Source organism: Lepisma saccharinum, chromosome 9 (genome assembly GCF_977018435.1).
Source record: "Lepisma saccharinum chromosome 9, izLepSacc3.1, whole genome shotgun sequence".
NCBI lineage: Eukaryota > Metazoa > Arthropoda > Insecta > Zygentoma > Lepismatidae > Lepisma > Lepisma saccharinum.
The window spans coordinates 57,344,942-57,365,044 of NC_139237.1; the positions used below are offsets into that span (position 1 = coordinate 57,344,942).

At 41.0% G+C, this 20,103-nt stretch overlaps 1 protein-coding gene across 1 annotated transcript in view; it reads left to right on the forward strand.

Annotated features, from left to right (window-relative positions):
• LOC145992673 (uncharacterized) overlaps positions 1-19,601 on the forward strand; it is a 38,900-nt gene extending 19,299 nt beyond the window's left edge. Inside the window, exons 2-4 of the mRNA XM_083129049.1 lie at positions 15,096-15,265; positions 15,986-16,084; positions 17,749-19,601. Coding sequence (XP_082985175.1) covers positions 15,217-15,265; positions 15,986-16,084; positions 17,749-18,122 — 522 coding nt within the window. The 5' untranslated portion in view covers positions 15,096-15,216 and the 3' untranslated portion in view covers positions 18,123-19,601. The remainder of the gene's footprint in view (positions 1-15,095; positions 15,266-15,985; positions 16,085-17,748) is intronic.
• Positions 19,602-20,103: the final 502 nt, after the last annotated feature.

The window sequence follows — 20,103 nt, forward strand, 5'->3', positions numbered from 1 at the left end:
CACCGACCGTTCCAAGTTCGAAGAAGAGTTGCTGCCTCCCCAGGATAAGTTCTACAGCCAGCTGAGAGGTTCAGGTATTACCGACGAGGAGTACAAGCATGCTCAGTTTATGTGGGTCAAGTTGGGTTGCCGAACTTTCGGTGATTACCACGATGCATACCTGAAGCTTGATGTGACGCTTCTTGCTGATGTGTTCCAGGCGTTTCGGGCGACTGCGATAAACATTTACAACCTGGACCCTGTATATTTTTACAGCCTTCCTGGACTGGCATGGTCGGCCATGCTTCTGCTGACTAAAGTTAAACTTTCACTTATCTTCGATGTTGATATTATGCTTTTCATCGAGAGAGCTATCCGGGGTGGCATGGTCCAAGTGTCGCAACGCTTCGCACACGCCAACAATCACCACATGGCCACTGGTTACGACCCCTCCCAACCATCAAGCTACATCATGTACACTGATGTGAATAATCTTTACGGGCACTCCATGATGCAGCCACTCCCAACAGGACAGTTTGAGTGGGTTGATCCTTCCAACTTCGACGTTAAAGGTTTTGACGATTCGGAACATGGGTTTTTTGCCGAGGTGGACCTTGACTTCCCCGAGGAGTTGCAGGATACATTCTGTGACCTTTCGCCTGCTCCGGAATTCAAGTGTCCACCTGGCTCGGATCAACCGAAGCTCGTCATGGACTTGGAGCCCAAAAAGCGTTATGTGCTACACTACCGGAACCTCCAGTGGTTAATACAGCAAGGGGTCTCGGTCAAAGCAGTTTACCACGTGCTCTTGTTCAGGCAGTCTCCATGGTTGAAGCCGTACATCGACCTGAACACCAACCATCGCACTGATGCCAAGTCCGAGCTTGATAAGGATTTTTTCAAATTAATGAACAATGCGGTATTTGGGAAAACCATGGAGAATGTGCGAAATCGCGTTGATGTGAGGTTGGTGACGAAGAAAACAGAGTGTCGTCGACTTGTTGCAAGCCCGCTGTTCAGGTCTCGAACAATTTACAATGAACAGATGTCTCTGGTTCACATGAACCGGTGCGAGGTGCTACTCAACAAGCCCATCTATGTGGGAGCTGCAGTTTTGGATCTGAGCAAGTTGTGCATGTTCGAGACATATTACGACATACTACGTGCACACTACAAGCACAATATCTCGCTCCTCTACACAGACACAGACAGCTTGGTGTACCATGTTCGCACGGCCGATGCGTATGGTGATATAGCCAAAGTTCCAGCTCTTGAAGAGCTCTTCGACACATCGGGCTATCCCCAGCTAAACCGGTATGGAATTCTGCCCCGGAACAAAAAAATACCCGGCAAACTCAAGGACGAGAAAGACGGGGATGTGATTGTGGAGTTTGCTGGACTTCGTGCCAAAGCCTATGCGATCCGGGCTGAGGGTTCTGTAACAAAAAAGGCAAAGGGTGTAAGCAGGCAAGTGGTTCGGGAGCACCTCAAGTTTGAGGATTACCTCGAGTGCCTCAGAACAAAATCGCCCATTCTACAAAAAGAGCATCGTATCCAAAGCGTCGATCATGTGCTTACTACTAATATTGTCAGGAAAGTTGCTCTGGATGCACACGACGACAAGAGGTGTATTCTTGAATGTGGGGTCCACACACTTCCGTGGGGCCACTATCGCCTCCAAACTAGTAAGGCCTGCCCAGAGTGTAACAAAGAGTAATAGGCAATGCGAAAAAAAAAAACAATTTTAATTTACTTCCACTTCCTCGATTACATGCATGCATGGCACAGCAAAATTAAACTTCTGGGAAACTGCTTATTGTAGTTTGTACTTGTGTATATAAAATTACACATTTCTTATTGTGTGCTATTTTTTTTAATTTTTTTTTTTGTATCTAAAACTGTTCAGTTACTCTTTCATTCTTGACGTCATACACAAATGTTTTCTCTGCAATAAGAATGACACTGCACAGAGTATCTGCAGGCAAGGCGTCGTGGAACTCGCATACGATCTTGATGTTGGTACGATCGTTAACAACCACCTGTTTTCTTTTAGATGTGTTGATGACAAACATGGGTCTGCGAGCTATGAACTCGTTGGGGTTGTAGTACACGTCCACATTGCCGGAGGTCACTCTCTTGTAAGCTGTGTACGCCTCGTAAAGTTTCAGGTAATCGTTGTTCGTAATGTTTAAGTTATAATTCTCGCGTGGAAAAACTTCATTCCTTCCATTTTTGAGGTAAACATTTTTAATTTTGCAATTATCAAACTGGCTAGAATCTTTCTCTTGGTTATTATCTTTCCCCGTCTGGAAGAGCACGACCGTAAACTCAGGCATATCGTACCGGATGCTGTTGAACTGCGTAGTAACATCAAATTCAAAATGGCTGCCGGAAGCAGGTTTCTGCACACACTGGTAACCGTAAAATTGGATGGGTACTTGGGGGTTCTTCAAAATGTCGGCTTTGTACTTGAGACCGTAATTAGATTCGTATTCCACCACAGGCATGCGCAGCTCCATGAACTGGATGACGCACTTGGCTGCGTCGGGTAGTGTGTTGGCAAGTGCTGCACCGTCTGCACCCAAGGTGCTGTAACGCATCAGCACATCGTTGTCGTTGGCGCTTCTGCGAAAAGTGACGCGCAAGCCACCCTTCCACATAATCTCCGTGTAGTCGGAGAAGAAGCCTGGAAGCAAGCGCATGGGAAACAGTACTGTGTGGCTTTGAGTTTTGATTTTTGTATCTGCTTCGAATCCCCCTGCCTGGTAGTATGCTGCATCGGTCTTGGAGAGTTTCAGTGTTCCCACAGCTGTAGAAGTAATCCCAGGGTAGTCAACCCTATCGATGACGGTGCCATGCTTTCTAACTTCCACTTGCGAGAACAGATGCGGCACAAAATTGTCCACAAGTCTTAAATTTGCATTGGCGTGGAATGCTTCGCCGTTGTCTCTCTTCACCACATCAAACTTGATATACAAATCAGCTCTGTGAGGGTGAATAAACCCATCCCCAACGTCCACATCGTATTCGATCTCCCTGTTCGGCTCGTTCAAATTGGCGAACGTGCGGCGATTGGGTGGGAAAGATTGCAACTCGTAACTTTCGATTCGCTCCATGATTGTTATTTATTATACGTTAATCTCCACGACGGCGGTGGTAGTAGCTCCGGCAAAATTCACCACCTCATTTTTTTCGTTTGTCACTGCCAATTCTATGTTGTCTATGCGATTACGAGATATGGGGAAGTATATCGGTGGTGAGGGTGTGTATATAATCGGTTCCATGAATTCAGAGTTTGGTTTGAACGTAGCGATGATACCTGTCTGCTTGTGGCTGCCTGGGATGCCATCCGAGGATTTGGTGATCATGCCTTCTGCCACGTTGCAATGTATGTTCAGAGTCTCGATGGCTAGAAATTTAGGAATGTTGGCACCGATGTGCTTGATGCCAGGTTCGAGCTTTGTGTTGTTCTCGAATCCCAGAAGCTCTCCAACAGTGCCTAGGTCTACTGTTTCCGTAGCAGACACAATTTCAACTCGGTGAGTTACAGAATTTTGAGATAGCAGTATATTTCTTGGCAATTGAGCTTGCAAGGTAGACAGATTGTACTGTCCTGGCGTGATAACTATTTTTTCATTTCCAACAGTAATTTTGTTATTGTGCTCCGTGACATTGGGTATTAGGTACATGCTGTAGAATGCACGAAGAGCAATAGATTTAGGATAGATGATGTCGTCATGCAACACGAGTTTCAAGACCGAAGTCTCGCTGGTGAGATGGAACACTCCCATGGTGTTTTAGGTACCACAATGCTTTCTGAAAATGTTCCACTGAGGGGTTATTTATTTTAGACATGTATGCGAGAACGGAAAGGCATAGGTGGCCGCAGTTAACATCGGTGAAACCCTGGATGCGTTTGTCATTGTAGTAGAGGTTGGCAACACTGAGATACTTCACCAACCTGGCAGGCGGTGTGCCACCGAACGAATCGAAAACAAATGCTTTGTCATCGTCAATTTTGAGGTAGCATATCCAATGTGTACCAGGATTTTTGTAACTGTCCAGGTTGACCACGCCATACTCCTTTTTCTTCACAGCAGAGGGTAGAGAATCGGACATGAAAACACCCCTGAAGTTGCTTATTCCCAACGGTTCGATCAGAGATTCAATATCGAAGTTGGACAGGGCTTCTTCTTTTTTTTAAATTTCTTCAAAGCATCGAGGTTGTTTTTTCGTTTTTTGGTCACACCTTTCCCCTTCTTCTCCATAGCCAGGTTGTGACGTTTCTGTTCTTCCAGCTCGGCCTTGTTCTTCTTTGCATCGATGACGGTTTTGGCAATGGCAGCACTGCCTCCAGCCAAGCTGCCCACTGCACCCAAAGCTGCCAAGATGGCCGGAATGCTGAATATGAAACCTCCAATCTTCTGCTGCTTCCGCGAATGCTGCAACTTTTTCAATTGTGGAGTGCTGAGCAGCAATTTCATTCCGTGTCCTTTGGACAAGCATGAACGTTTCTTCTTGAGTTGTTTCTTGGTGAGTAACCCATCGAGGGCACCCAGCGTTTTCAGATTCGAATATGGTATCTGGTACACGACGCCCTTGGGCTTCATGATGTAATTTTTTTTTTACGGTATGTTATTTTATATATATTCCGAGATTTTTTTGTTTCCCTCTTGTATAATTTTTTTACGGTATGTTATTTATATATACTTTGCAGCTATTAAACAAATTCGATTATGTGCTTTGTTTTTTTACCAAGAAGTTCTTTTGTCCCCTTGTACACGATTCGAGTTGTGTTCTCGATTAAAATGGATAGCTTCTCGTCGGATAACATGCTAGCGTATCGATCTGGTAAAAATAGGCTGTATTGTCCGTTGAGCAACAGACGTACTTTAGGACCAAACTGGGTTGCAACAATTGAACCAGAAGTTATTGCATAAGGTTTGTCCACTTCCAATTCCTGAATTTTTATATATTCGACTGACAAATTTAGCATTTGTTTTAATGCCTGGACGTCACTAATTTTTTCACTCATATCGAAGAAATATTTTTTTTGGTCTCGTAGATTTTTTTACAGTGTGTTATTTATAGAAAAAAGTTTCGGCATTGCCTAATGCGATCAAGTGATCGATGATCCTGCTGGTTTCAGCATTTGAAGCATACCAGTCGTCTGTATATCGTCTCCTCCCCTGTCTCCACTCGTGAAGTTCGTCCATCTTATCAGCCAATTTTTCATCAGCAGCCCGAAAAAAAGCATAGGGAGAAGAAGAAGATTTTACATCGCTTATTTTTCTCAGATGATCCAGAAGTAGCATTTCACAGGGCAAGCGAAATTGTGGTGTTATTTTAACTAAATCAATAAGCTTTTTAACATCCTCGTGACTATTGTCGAAAGTAAATGTAAATATTTTGTATAACACTTCTGTTGGTAAGTCTGTTATATGCGTAGACATTTTTTACTGTATGTTATTTAATTACAGCCCCCATCCCAATTTTTGTTTTGTATTCATGGCAATGGTTGTGCCCAATGCTGCAACCCGTTCACCCAGCGAGGCGTCTCTGCTGACGAGTCTCCCGAACGCGGCATGCTCCAATTTTCTGTCTGCATCGTGACGCGCATCTAAATTCATATATGTGTTGTAAGCAATGTCGTGATCCTTGCATGCAGCATCCAGCAGATTTACCCCCTTGTCTCCTCTCTCCAGTCGCCGTTCCAGTTTAGTACCCGGTCCGCAGTACTGGTAACCTGGTAGGTGCATCTCGAAGGGTAGCTTGTTGATGATGTCGTTCACGAGACCTCGACCCTCGGCCACATTCCAGAATTTGGGAGGCAGGGTGTTGATGATTTTGATAAGATAACCTATACCTTTGTTGTCGTTGACAATAAAGTTGCTAAGCTTGGTGCTAATCATGTCCATGATGCCCACCTTCTCGTTGTGGAAGTTGCGATTACCTGCATTCTCTTCACCTGCGATAACCAGCAAGCGATCTACAAGCTTTCTTACGTCGTCTACCCAAACAAACTCTTTAGGTAGGGTATTGTAGAGTTTGACACCGCTGCCAGTCTTGAGCTGGTTCCATATTGGCTTGATGAGGTTCCTGTATTTTTCTCCACTGCTTGATTTTACGCGATTCTGTGTTGCATCGTTGTTTTGGTACAGGGCATCCGTCATAATTAAAATTTCTGTGTAACTTTGGTAATCCTCGTCTGTGTAATCTTTAGGTTGCTTTTTGGTGATAAGTTCCCACAGGCCCACAGTGCCAGGATACCTAGTCCAGCTGTTCTTCTCGCCCAAATTAATTTTCACGTCGTCACCTTCGAACGTAACTTTTGACTTTCCAATTTTCCAAACCACACCCTCGTTAAGTTCCACAGAGGGGTACAATCCAAACACCTCGTCCTTTTCAAATTTCCCGGTGCTCAGGTAATCTCTCGCCAACGGACCTAATTCAACTACCTTGTCCGAAGAGGTACTGCTTAGAACCTGACGTCTCAGAGGTGCAGCTCCAAGTTCGAACGGGGTAGTGTGAATACTGGATATCGGTGTAGGCACAGCATAATTTCGAGCAGCAAGTGGCACGAGCTCGTTGATTAAATCTTTATTTTGCTCGGTAACATTTTTGATGTCTTTACCTAGTCCACTTATAGCATCAATAATAGGTTGGTCCTGTCGCTTTTTCTCTTCGTAAATTCCGCGATTCTCTGATTTCCAACCCCTGAAGCGTTTGGCCAGGTAGTCGCGCAGCTTCAAGTTGTCGTCTGCGAGTTTGCGTTTCATTATTTGTTATTTATAATACGTCAAGACGTTTCTTGTAACGTCGCAACGTTTAGAAAGTTGTTTATTTTGTTTCTGTATTTTCCGTCATTGGGTTTCCTCGTCATGTCTATCGTGGCGAATCCGAAATCATCTTGATTCCAGCATGAAGAGCAAAATTTGGAAAACTGATTGTAGTTCATGTCCCCGCCTACATAATCATCGTAAGCATGTTTTAAATTGGTGTGGTCTTGACGAAACAAGCAAATAAAATTAGCGTTGTCTCGGAGAAGCTGCTTGGGAATTTTAGAAAAAGTCTGAGCAAGGTAGAAGCAGTCCATGCCTCTGTGCCGCCCCTGTGTAAAAAAATTGCGAATTTCGTTATGGTTCTCCAGGATGACATCGTCGAAGACCACCACCGAATTTTCATGGCAGCAGTCTAGTGGCATTACTTCGGAGGCGAAAGTAGCTATGCTCAGCCCTTCGTACAGTTTTGTCAGCTGTTGATATTTTGCTTGCTCCAAACTTTTGGAAAAAACATACAAGTGCCTGTTCTTCCAATCTAACCAGTCGGGAGCAAGAAGAAAATTATCAATAAGTAAAGTTGTTTTCCCACACCCTGAAGGTCCGACAATAAGGCAGCGAATGTTGTCCGGCAACAGTTCGCCGTTTTTCCTAGCCTGATGCTCCGGGGGAAAATCTGGCAGTCGCCTCACCACATCCCAAGCACCCGTTACACAATCACCTCGTTTGCATCGATCCAACTTTTTTCCTCGAGTCCCAACCATTTCACCAACAGTTTGTCACCTTTTCTACGTAATACTTTTTCGATAAGATACGTATTGGGGTATTTTGTTTTAGAGAGTTCCTCCTCGTAGAATCGCCCTTTCAAAATTTCGTCGCGATTATCTTTTATTATATACGTGTGACGGTTACCGGGTAACAATCGAGCAACAGTGAAAAGTTCCGTACTCCAGTTTTTGGTAAAGCCTTTTTCAAACATGCGCTTAAATTTACTAATTCTTACTTGGTCTCCAATTTTGAATTTCGGTTTTTTGTTAGTGGGCCGGTACTTGGGGCAATAAACAGTAGAGATCAATTGTGCCTCACCAGACTTGCTGACATCGGCAGGCTTCATGCGTATCGTGCTATGCAAACTGTGATTATAGTCGTTTACGAGTTCCGGAAGCACATTGACCCACTTGTGGTTACCTTGAAGCGTGAATCGTTTCCACATGCGTGTTTTGAGAGTACGGTTAAAACGTTCTACTATGCTGGCTTTGATGTGACTGAAAGTCGAGTAATGTTGAATATTTTGCTTCTGAACAAACTGTTGAAATATCGAGTTGTAAAATTCCTTTCCGTTATCCGTTTGAAGAAATCGAGGTCGCCTGCCACTTTCATTGAAAATAGTTTTGAATGCTTCCATTACGCACACACCTGTTTTAGCCTTGAGGGGCAAAGCCCACGCAAATTTTGAAAATGTATCTATAACAGTAAGAAGATACTTGTATCCTTTGTTGATTTTATGTAAATTTTTTAGGTTGCCGCTACTCATTTCCACAAGGTCAGCCTGCCAAAGGTCATCCACGCCTTTGGTCACCACCGCCAGTCGTTTGTAGTTTCGTCGTGCAGGTTTATGCAGCTCGTTCACGATACCCTGCCTAGACATGGCGCGAAAATAAGAATATAGCCTGGATGGGATTTCTGGCTGCAGACAATGCTGGGTTTTCTATATACAGCTTGTCACCTATTTCTATGTCGATAATTTGAGTGGCATCTTCGGCATAGGCAGTCTCGCGACTTTCGGGGTGTGTGAAATCGACCAGCTCAACTCCTCTTATTTTAGGCTCATCGCCAATGTTCGTCACGGTCATGATTGGGTAGTGGGTTGCGTGAGGCAAAGACCAGTAGGAAACCTTGACGAACTGAAGTGTGCCAGCGAGGAAAAATTGATGATAGGCTTTTGCAGGAGTCAACATGTAGAGTTTGTAACCTGGATTGAAAGGGGAGGAGAACTCTCTGTTTGGTATGCTGTACAGTTCGATGACAATCGTAGACTTGAGATTGTCGATGCTGGCATTTAGAGTGTTTACGTTGGTTCGAACCTCAGTCTCCACATCCTCCAATCTGCCATTCACCGATTCCAGGTGTTCCTCGATAGCATGAACAACAGTGTCGTAGTTTGGTTTGATCTTTACATCGACAATAAGGCTCTTGAATTTTTCATTTAAGTCATGTAGTTGGGTGCTGAAATTAGCTATAGTCGATTCCTGACTTGCCTCGATACTCCCAATTTGCTCTTTCACGCTGGCAATAATCTGCTGCAGGCTTTCTACAAGCGTCAACTTGGAGCTCTGTATTACAAGGTCGTGGACCTGGGTTCTAATTTCCGCAAACAATTCATGCAGCTCGGTGATGTTCTGGTTGGTAGGTAAAGTCGCGACAGACCCCCGTATCGATTCAATTTCGGATTGGATGTTTTTGATGTCGTCGGATTTGAGTATTCGGTTGAGAGTTCTCTTCACGCTTTTCAGTTCCTGAGAGGTAGGCAGGGTGGCCACCGTGTTTTGGAGCGATTCCAAAGCTTTTTTCACCGCGTCCAACTCGGAGGCATCGGCAGCAGCACGTATGCCTTCTTGCAGTTGTGTTATGTCATCCTGGGTGGGGGTAGATTGTTGCAGGGTTTCCAACTTAGTCTGTATGTCGTCGATCAAGTGATGGAAATGAGACAACTCGGATTCTGCATTCAGATTTTCCAGTTTGGCGATTTGCTGTTGGACGTTGGCCAGTGTATCCCTGATGCCCGGCAGTTTGGTTTCCAGCTCATCGTGAACGTTCGCCAGATCATTTCTAATGACAGCAAGAGCATCCTCAATATGGGTTATGGTGCCTTGCAGCTTCCCGAAATCCTCGTAGGTCTCAAGTTGGAGTTTGATGTTGGCCACGCTACGGGCAATCGCGTTCAGTTCGCTGGACGACGGTAGATTGTTGATAAAATCCTCCAGCGTTTGGAGTTTAGTTTTTACTTCGTTGATGGCCGCATGCAAAGCATCCGTTTGAAGCTCAGCCTTGATGCTTTCCAACGTAGGGATTTCGAAAGATTGAAACTGTTCGCGCAATTTAGCAATACTAGCGTTCACGCGATCGTAGTCGTCTTGTGTTTTAATGCTTTGGATGATAGTTTGCAGTTCGGTCTGGATGTTGCTTGTTTGATCCTGCAAGCGTTGTTTCAGCTGTTCAACGTCTGAGGTTTGCGTTTGTTGCAGCTTCAGAAGTTCGTTCTGCAGATTGCCCACACTCAGTGCCAGCTTGTCGAGATTGTCTATCGACGCGAGGTCGGTGTATTTTTGCAGCAGCGATTTTAGCTCTGCATCAATCTTGAGTACAGGGTCCAAGCACTGAGACTGCAAGCTGGCTATCTCGGACTGGAGGCTGGAGTTGAGCGTGGACTGGAGGGCCTGCAGATCGCTTCGCAGCTTCTTGACCCTGACGTCGAGCATGAGAAGCTCGTCGCCATGGTCGTCGCGTTTCGTATGGCCAAAAATATCGTTAGGCATTATTGTTATTTATTATAGGATAGCTAATTTTCATTTCTATGAAAAGAGGGATGAGTTTGTCGTAGTCGTCCAAGAGCTCTATGTACAGGCGATCGCCAGCAGATACATCGTACGTGGTGGTACTGTTCATCCTATCGTGTTTGATGCGATAGATGTTCTTGCCGGAGGAAATTTTGGCCTCTCCTTTATTCTCGGGATTCATGTCAAACTGCAGTTTGCCGGAGATGGGGAATTGGTAATAATTCAAGTTGTTGTTGAATATGTAGAAAGTCTTGCCCACATCCTCGTCGTACTGGGTCAGGATGCTATTCAAGTGTATAATCAACAAACCGTTGAGTTTAGATAATAGGGAGGGTAACAGGTCCCAGCTTGCAGGTGGCGATGGTGCGCTTTGGGCAGATGCCTCCATAGCCTGCTTCCTGAAGCCAAACAGGTTCATAGGCATTGTTATTTTATTTTATATTTAGCGATTCGATTTCGAGCCTCAAATAATAATTCGAGCGTCAAATAATAATTCGAGCCTGAAATAATAATTCGAGCCTCGTTAGTGTTGCCAATTCCTATTTGTAGGTTAGCTTAGCCTGTGAAAGATCATATAGTGGAATTTTTGTAGAGTGGGTAGGCAAATGTAAACAGAGGGCAATAGACCCCCCTCATAAAAAGCTACAGTAACACAGTGTCGCCAACTCTGTGCCCCCAACAGTGTTGCCAGACATAAAAAGTACATGGGCCCCTCAGGTCCTTTTATGAAAGTTTACAGTGAACCCAGTAGGTTGGCAACACTGTCAGAAAATCTACGGTAGTGTTGCCAGATATAAACAGGGCAATAGACCCCTCATAAAAGGCTACAGTGGGCCCACAGTGTTGCCAACTGTCATACGGCAGTGTTGCCAGATGTAAACAGGGCAGGACCCCTCATAAAAGACTACAGTGGGCCCACAGTGTTACCAACTGTCTACGGCAGTGTTGCCAGACATGAAAAGCTACAGTAAGGGCCCACAGTGTTGCCAACTCTGCCCTCAAATACATCATAAAAAGCTTCAAAATATCAGTTGGTGAAATTTTCGTGGGGTGAGTTGGCAACACTGAGCCCCACATGATGATTCGAGCCCCAAATGAGGTTTGTGAACTCTCTAATTGCCCCTACTGGTATTAGTCATGAACAGAACAAAAAATACTCCTGAGCAATTACACATTTTATACTACAGTTCATGGCCGGGAGTTATTGACGGTCTCCCCACCTTATCCGCTTTAGGTTCCGGGTTCGAGTCCTGGTCTGGCAATCTCTTTTTTAAGTGTCTCTTCATCAATTTAATCTCATTATTATCCATCTTCATAGTTTCGATTAATTGTAAAAGTGACATAAAAGCAAATCAAAATAAGAACAAATACAAATAATTGTAAAATGACTACAACGTCAGAACTACATTTGAAAAATAAAATGCGAGCAGAAGGTTCATCTTCAAACAGGCATTTGGGGAGAATTGTGTAGACAGACAGCATGCTCCCGAAAGTTGCCAATCCACGTGTAGCATGACCTTCGATACTGGAGTTGAGTTGTGCTTTTCAGGAAAGTTAGCTCGACGCTCCTCAAGCCTCTTATCAAGATTGCCTCGGTGTTCGCAGCATTGCCAACTCAATTTTCGTCGAGAAAATCTTTTTTCTCCTAATTCATTTGCTGTTGATTGTACGTGCTATCCTGCTGCTTCAAGGTGAACCCGTGCTGCACAGCACTGTTCATTCCGTTCTGTTTTCTTGGTCAGTCTTACGAGATATGGTATCTATCCTATTGAACTCTTTCTTTTCATAACGTTTTTATTATGTCACGCACTGTACTATTACACATTTAACATTTGTGCATCTTCCCTATACTAGCGCCCTTTAGCATAAATAATGAATAGCTGCCGTTTCAATGCCTCATTTGCCTTACACTTCAGTCAGGAGGAAGCACAACAACTCTTTTAACACGCGTGATAGCAGGAAGTAACATCGACTTGTTCTTGCACCTAAATCCTCGCGGACTGGTAGGGAGATAACACGGTCGTGCCAGGTTCAACCATAGGATATTAATAGCCATAAGAATATATTTATGTCAATACAAATTGAGAATGAGTAACATGAGACTGTATATTGGTATACGCGTGATACCTCCCAGGGCACGGGAAGACATTAAGATTTGCAGTAAATAGAAACAAAGAAACAGAACTTACGTTTTAATATATGAATTCGGAATCTATTTATCTTGATTATGCAATTTAAAAAGAACCAAAGTTGAACATCATAACGAAACTCACAAAAAAAATCACAGTAACAGCACAATTTTTCTCTCTGCACTTCCATTAATCCCGTAACTTCCAGCTCCAAGATTCATATATACTAGGCGGGATGGTGTACTTCAACAGTCTGTTCATACGTCCGCGAAGGACATGTCAGAGATACGTACGTAACAGAAATAGAAGACATTCACAATGTGTGGGAATATTAGTGGCCTCTTTTCTGATACCAAACCACAAATATGTTTAATGAAACTAACTTATTTCGAGATTTACCCGGTAAACAGCGAATTTAACTTTATTAGATATGTTTTACCCATAGGCAAGGCGTCCGATCATCGGCAGATGCGGCGATGACTTATCAAAATAATAAAAATACTGCATTTTAAATATTTTAGAGAAGAAGTAAAAAAATAAGTCAGAATATTCTCATATTTGTACGAAATAAGCCAGCGATACCACGAAACGGCTAGAAATACGCAAGTGATTCGCTAAGTTTAGCGCATCGGAATGAGAGCCCAGTACTATTCCCGTGGCCAACACTCGAGCTACGTTCCTATTGAAGGCAATATTGTTCGCTGGCCCAGAGGTCATCGCAGAAAATGTGCGAATCTCTCTACCTGCTCGGAAGACACCCGACGACCGCTTGAAGGTCTGATCATAAAAGGTCTTTTTTTCAGCTCCCATGTATACGGCAGGATTTCTCTGACGTCATCAGGATTAAAATTTTTCCGAGTGCTATTTCCATCATTGTAAAGCATGCAATGGGTTGATCTAATACACGCAATTAGTGATGTCGTGGGTGAAAAATTTTAAATAAACTGAAAAATCAGAATTTCTTTCAATTATGTTAGACGAACCATCTAATGTTAACAGTAGGTCTCAATTGGCAACAGTCTTGAGATCTGTGCATAAGGAGGAGGGCTTATTGGTTTTACTGATGTGAGTACCGATTGTATTACTTGTATATCTGACGGGTTATTTGTTCATGCAAAAATTGTCGATGTGTAGAAACTGGAGGATAAATTATTATTGCTCAAACTTATGACGGGTCGGCAGTTATGTCGGGGCATTTAGCGGATTTGCAAGAGAAGGTCCAGGACGAGTACCCGAAGGCGTTAGTCACGCATTGCTACGCTCAAGTATAGATTTAGTGCTGTCCCAGGTAATGAATGGAATACCATGTATTCTTATCCACTTTGCCACAGAAGAACGTTAAAAGAAAACCATCCCATCCTTTTCACAGCCCAGATGGTGTTATAAATCACGCTTAGTTAACACAGTTGAACAGTACAGGGAGCCAATAGTTGACATTTTTTCTAATACTTGATGTATGTTGTACGGTTGTGACTATGGACGTCCAGGGGGCAACGAGGCAGAATTTCCTTCATAATAGTACCCCCTAAAAAAACAATGCTTCTGTTTCGAGTTAAGATGTTCCTGCAACGCCCTTGCAATAATTAACATATATTATTGTGACTGAAAAGAAATTATGTATGAAATATGTAAAGTTTTGGTTGACTTTCATTTTCCAGGGGGAACGTGCGCCCCCTTGCCTTGCCAACCATCCGGACGTCCATGGTTGTGACTTATAATTGCGTCTGTCAGATTTGAGAGGAAGGAAGAAAGCAATGATGTCAGTAACATCCGTTATCTATTCTCTGAGAAATGACACGGTTATGGTTATGTACTTTTTCTTTCATAATTTTTTTGACGCATTCCTGAAGATACAATCACAAAGGGACACACAGGAACAGACCGGGAGGAACTTGAACCCGGAACCTCTCCTTGATGCCTAAGTTGTTAAGTAAGTTGCCTACTTAAGTAAGTTGTCCATTCAGGCACTAACTTTATAGGTTTTGCAATAATGTATTCTACTTACCATTTACCGCGACAAGTCTAAGAAATGATAACACATACAATTTCTAAAGAAAGATGAAACGTGATAAAAAAAATTGCATAAATATTTACCACAAGGAAATCTACTCATTGCTTCAGGCCAGAAAATAAGTTTGGAAGATGGAATCACCGTAACATGCAAAATGTACTTCTGAGATCTGAAAAAAATGCCAAAAAAATATATAGCTATTTTGAACCTAAGAAGAAGACAGCTGCACGACAACGCGCGACCACACATCGTTGCACCCATAGGAATTCTGCCACAACAGTTTTGTTGAGATGTAATTCATCAGCTGCCTTTCAAAGCAGGGTGGGAACTCCAATTTAGAGTTGGAGTGTGATTTTGAGAACTGCCCCTGCTTTCAGGTTTTTAACGCGATAGCTACAGACATTCTTACCAGTATATGACAGGAGCCCCAATTCAGAGGATATTTGCTAACAGAAGCCTAGATGTGTAGCTAACTTTTGCATATAATACTTGTATATCCTTCTTATCTTTTTTCCAACAGCACATTTTGGTATAACTATTGTAGGTTAAGATATTCCTAAATGCAATTTGCCAATTCAGCGCGCTTTTCAAGTTCCCATGCAAATGAGTTCACACTAATTTACTTTGGTCTCTTTTGTAGGCTGACTCCATGTTATGATCGCCTGGAGTGAGGGCTGTTTAAGGGATGGTACTTTTCGATTACAAGGTCACCTACGATTTAACCATTTACGACAAATGTTTCATTGCTAAAACTGTAAATCATGTGGATACATATGCTTATTGAGTGCACTCTCATCTGCTTCCTCAATGGTAAGATAACCATTATATTATTACTAATAGTAGGGCTACTGCCATTATATACGACTACATAGTGTAGATAATCATAAATATCTGGTGTACTTTGGTTTCGTTATTTCGTCGGTTTCTATGTGTTTGTCACGTTTTGTTGAAACGTTTAAAATTTTAGATTGAACTTTATAAAGAGAAAATTTTTGAATGTTGATAGTTCATTTTCTACCTCAGTAGATCATAGTTCAGCCACAGCTTTTAAAGGCAGGCAAGTCCTAATCACAAATCTCCTTTGCTTCAGTTTATGTGACGCTAATTCGACAAGAAATCGTCGCAAATCGTTCAATCCCGCACTATTTTTCCTTCAGTATTCGCGGCGAATGAAACAGCAAGATATAGATGAGATTTATGGAAATAGTGCTGGCAATACTCGAATGTTGTAACAATTTTAGCAAAGCAATTAGTAATCAAAAATTAATTGATTTTTATGTAATCCTATCCCCCATTGGGATGTAAGAACAAAATGGATAGACATGTCACTTTTAAATTTTCAGTATATTCAATGTAATCTATTCTTTTTATTGAAATTAGATGTTTTATGCCATTAAGATTTAAAATGACGTAGATAATTAGTTGTAAAGTTGAGAACATAAATATAAAATAAACTGAATCTAGAATCGTATTATTGTTTATTTTATTCTTTTAAATCATTTCTTTGAGTGTCTCCTTGTTCTTTTACAGTTGCTTATGTGAATTGCGTCGATGCTAAAGATGCGGTTGTCGTGGGAACAAGTGAAATTACAGACAGAAGAAGGGAAAGTAAAACTTTAGGGGTTTATGGTATGTACTCTTAATGCTATTAACAATATCAATTTTCACCCTAAAAATATACATAAATAATTTAGCAACCATGGTATTTCAATAAGTGTTAACACAATAAAACATATTTCTGAAGTGTGATAAATATCTCATAATAATATTTAAAGCTTGTTTATAAACGAGCTGATATCGTAACTAAATATCATATCATAACATAAAAATCGAACAATCAATTAATTACTAGGTGCTTATAGGATTAATAAAATGACAATTATGTAATAAGAAATTACAAAATTTAGTGTACACAGTTTATGTAACAAGACTTAGTTGTAATTTAGTTATTTTTCAAAGGTAGCTATAATTTCAAAATCAAATTCAAGTAACTTGCTACATTTATGAGATTCGTCTTCTTAGTCAACCATTGATAAATTGATTGATTTGAATGAAATTGACTGATTTGTTTGATTTTACTTCACATTTCTGCCACTTTGCGCTAATTGCGAAGATGAGGATGAGTGATGACATGATGAAATTGATTGAAGGGATACTCACAAAGAACACCCATGCCCAGCCTGCATGTAAATATAGCATGCAACGAAGCCTAGCTTTCCTGGCTTTAGCGATTCCACGCAAATCCTTTCACTTCAGCATCCAGAGAAGTCACTTGGTTGGAAACAGAGTTGCCAAACGTACCTCTTCCCCCATGTTAGAAATTTTCAAGTTAACAATTTTGGTGTTGCTATACTCTGTCCCGGCTATCTCTCAAGCATGCAGACGAAAACAGAACTCTGCGCAAGTAGTGACGCGAAACGGCTCCACCAATGAGGGAATAGGAATGCTTTGAGCGGAGGAAAGTGACTGCAGTTACCACCTTTCACAACATCGTGTACTGCTTCGCTCTCGATCACCCCCTCCTTTCCCTCCCCCTCCTCTGCTGCTCCAGAGATACCGGGACATGGGATAGAGTAGTTAGTTACAGTTGGAATTCGTTAAAATAGTAACTGTTCCTTGTAACTATACCCTGTCCCAGCTAACTGTGGAGCAAGGCCGCGCATAACGTCAGAGAAGCGAGGGAAATCTATTGGCCAGAGCGAAGCCGTAGACACTGATGGGAAGGCTGGTAACTTCAGTCGCTTCCCCCCACTCCACGCAATTCCGTTCCTCTTACGTGTTCATTGGTGGAGCCGTCTCGCATCACTACTTGCGCAGACACTTGTTTTCGTTTGCCTGCTCCACAGTTAGATGGAATGTAGGTAGTATAGTTACTTCCAAATGTTGCCAGGAACATAAAAGCTCCGTCTGGTTCGCTGCACTTATTGACACTTAAGTGTAGTGCAGGTGTATACCGGCGTCGGGCTGGTGCAAGGATATTACGTTCAAACAAGTAGACGAAGAGCAGTATTGAAGTTCAGAAGATTAAACAAATTACTGTGTGCTGCTTTAAATGTTCATTTGATTGGTTAGCACGCACCACGTGATCATACACCACCAATTATACGCTCCAGAATGTAGTGCAAACGGCACAGACACCAAATACACTACTTGACACCAAATCAACGAAGTAGAAGAGTTGCCGTTTCACCATGTAACCTGCAGAAAGAGTCAAAATGTTCAGCCAACTAGAGGGGGACAAAATAAAGGCTACTGTCACACATTGATTGATTCATTTTTTTACTGTGTTTCAGAACTGGGAAGCAGAGCAATATGGATCTCCATATGCATTGTGGTTTTCCTAACGTTTGTTCTCCTCGCGATTTATGTCTGTTGGTTGAACAGGCCAAGGCCAAGGGACGTTTTCAAGCAGAAAAACAGAGAGAGTAAGGTTATATTCTCTCAACTGAAGCACAACAAGATCTACACAGGCGTTGGAGCCGCAAATCAGCTGAATTCCGCTCTGATGAGGCCAATGCAACAGGCCACGTCCTACACGCAGATCGTTTCACCTGCTGAGGAAAGTTCAGACTCAACAGAAATTAATCCATTAATACGTGAAACAAAAGCTCACATAGAAGTGAATATCCACGAAATTGGCCATATGACTAGGAGCTGTTCTAGTTAAGCTCTATAACTCCACATGCAAATTTTATTTTTATTAAGGTGTAATAAGTTTTAACCTTTGTTTTAGACAACGAATGACATTATTTGTACGTCGAATACTGGAGGGAAATATGCTGTAGATTAAGACCAAATTACTTTGCTCAATTGTGTAAGATTTTGTTGACAATGAGCAGCATTATTTGCTCAGTTATCTAGTAAAATTTTACGACACGACAACGTATTTGCAAAGAGATGTTGGTAATAGAGGAATCAAATACATTTTGTCAACTTTTGCTAAAGTGAGTGTAGTAGGTTACAATCACACAAAAACGTTATTCAATGTGGAAGTAAGAAATGACAAGAATTGTAGTGATCGAAACGAGATAGTGTCAATTTGTTGAACTACAAAGTACGTGTTTAAATGTATAGATTTCGTTGAACTTTAAATTTTGCTTGTCTCACAAGTACGAAAATGTGGCATGGTACTATCTCGACTCGAACACTTCAATTCATGTATTCAAACATCTTTCATTTTCTTTACTCAACTACTTTTATATAAATTCAATAGATACTCTCACTTTATTTATTACAACATTTCTACAATATTTGGAAATTTAATTGAAACTTATTTCATGTAGACCCTTCGACCAAATTATGTAAAAGTATCTTGAACACACATCTTATACACACACAAACACACACATGTATGAAAATGCATATAACAAAAATTAATTGTATATAAAAATTATTACTTCTATTTATATGTTTAAGCATCACTAAGACATTTCTGCAACTTATTCATAGTACTGAAATACTGTTAAAATTTGTTTTTGAAACTTTTCTCTTACACGGATACTTTTCATGTAAAATTAAGCAAATTAAGGATGAATTTCTCTTATGACTAAAGAACAACACTATTTGCTTAGTCTTATCCAACACTCATGCATGCAACACCTCTGAGGTTTCTTTCAGTACAATCTCATTTGGAATATTGGCATCTCGTTAATAAATCTTTCACTAGATGAAAATATTCTTTTCTGATGAAAAATGGCGTCCTTCAGATGCAAAAAACATATTCGTCCTTATTTGAAACTCAATGTTCAAAAAATTAACAATTGTCCTTATTTTTAGTTGTGCTATTGGGATACTTAAGATATTTTATTTTTAGTGTCCCAATAAGAAATGAAAATAATACCAAGTTTACAATTCTTTAACATGTGACAAATAACATTGAATTAAAATTCTAAAATAGAATTATCTGATACGTTATTGAAAGATTTCTGTACATAGTACAACTACATGTGTGTAAATATTTGAAACCAATAACTAATTTTCTTTGAGACTAACATATTTCCCTCCAGTACTTTATACGTGTATATAGCAACTGAATAATACTTAGTAACATTTATTAAACTTTATAAAATGTAATGTCTTAATTCTAGTGCAAAAAGTAGAAATTTTCTTACATAATATTCCTATCTAATTTATGTTGACATGCGTTTTCTGAGCTCTCAGAGAGTTTTTTTCCTTGTAAGTAATAATTACGTTAGTACGTTTAAAGTTAATGATGTTATGGCGTAAAAAGTACATTTACGTGACAATGAATACGTATATGCTTGTTCAAATGTTACATTGTTGGCAATGTTTACGGTTTCAATTTTAAACAATCAATACTAAAGGGTCGTTATAATGCATATTAAAATATTTTTGTGACTTTTTTTAAATAAAAGAGTAAAAATTGATTTAACGTTTCCATAGCTATGAATTTAAACGATGTTATGTGAAAAGACCTCACTTATCTTAAATTTTGCATATAATTGCATTACAAAAAGCGAACTTCTCTGAAAATATAACAATTTACGGATTGTATATATACACACATATAAGTACACTCCTAACTAAATAATAACATAATAATTATTTGATTCATAATCAATATTATATTTTAATTTTTCTTTTTCGTTTTTCACAAATTCATTTTCCATTGGCACTGCACATTTTGC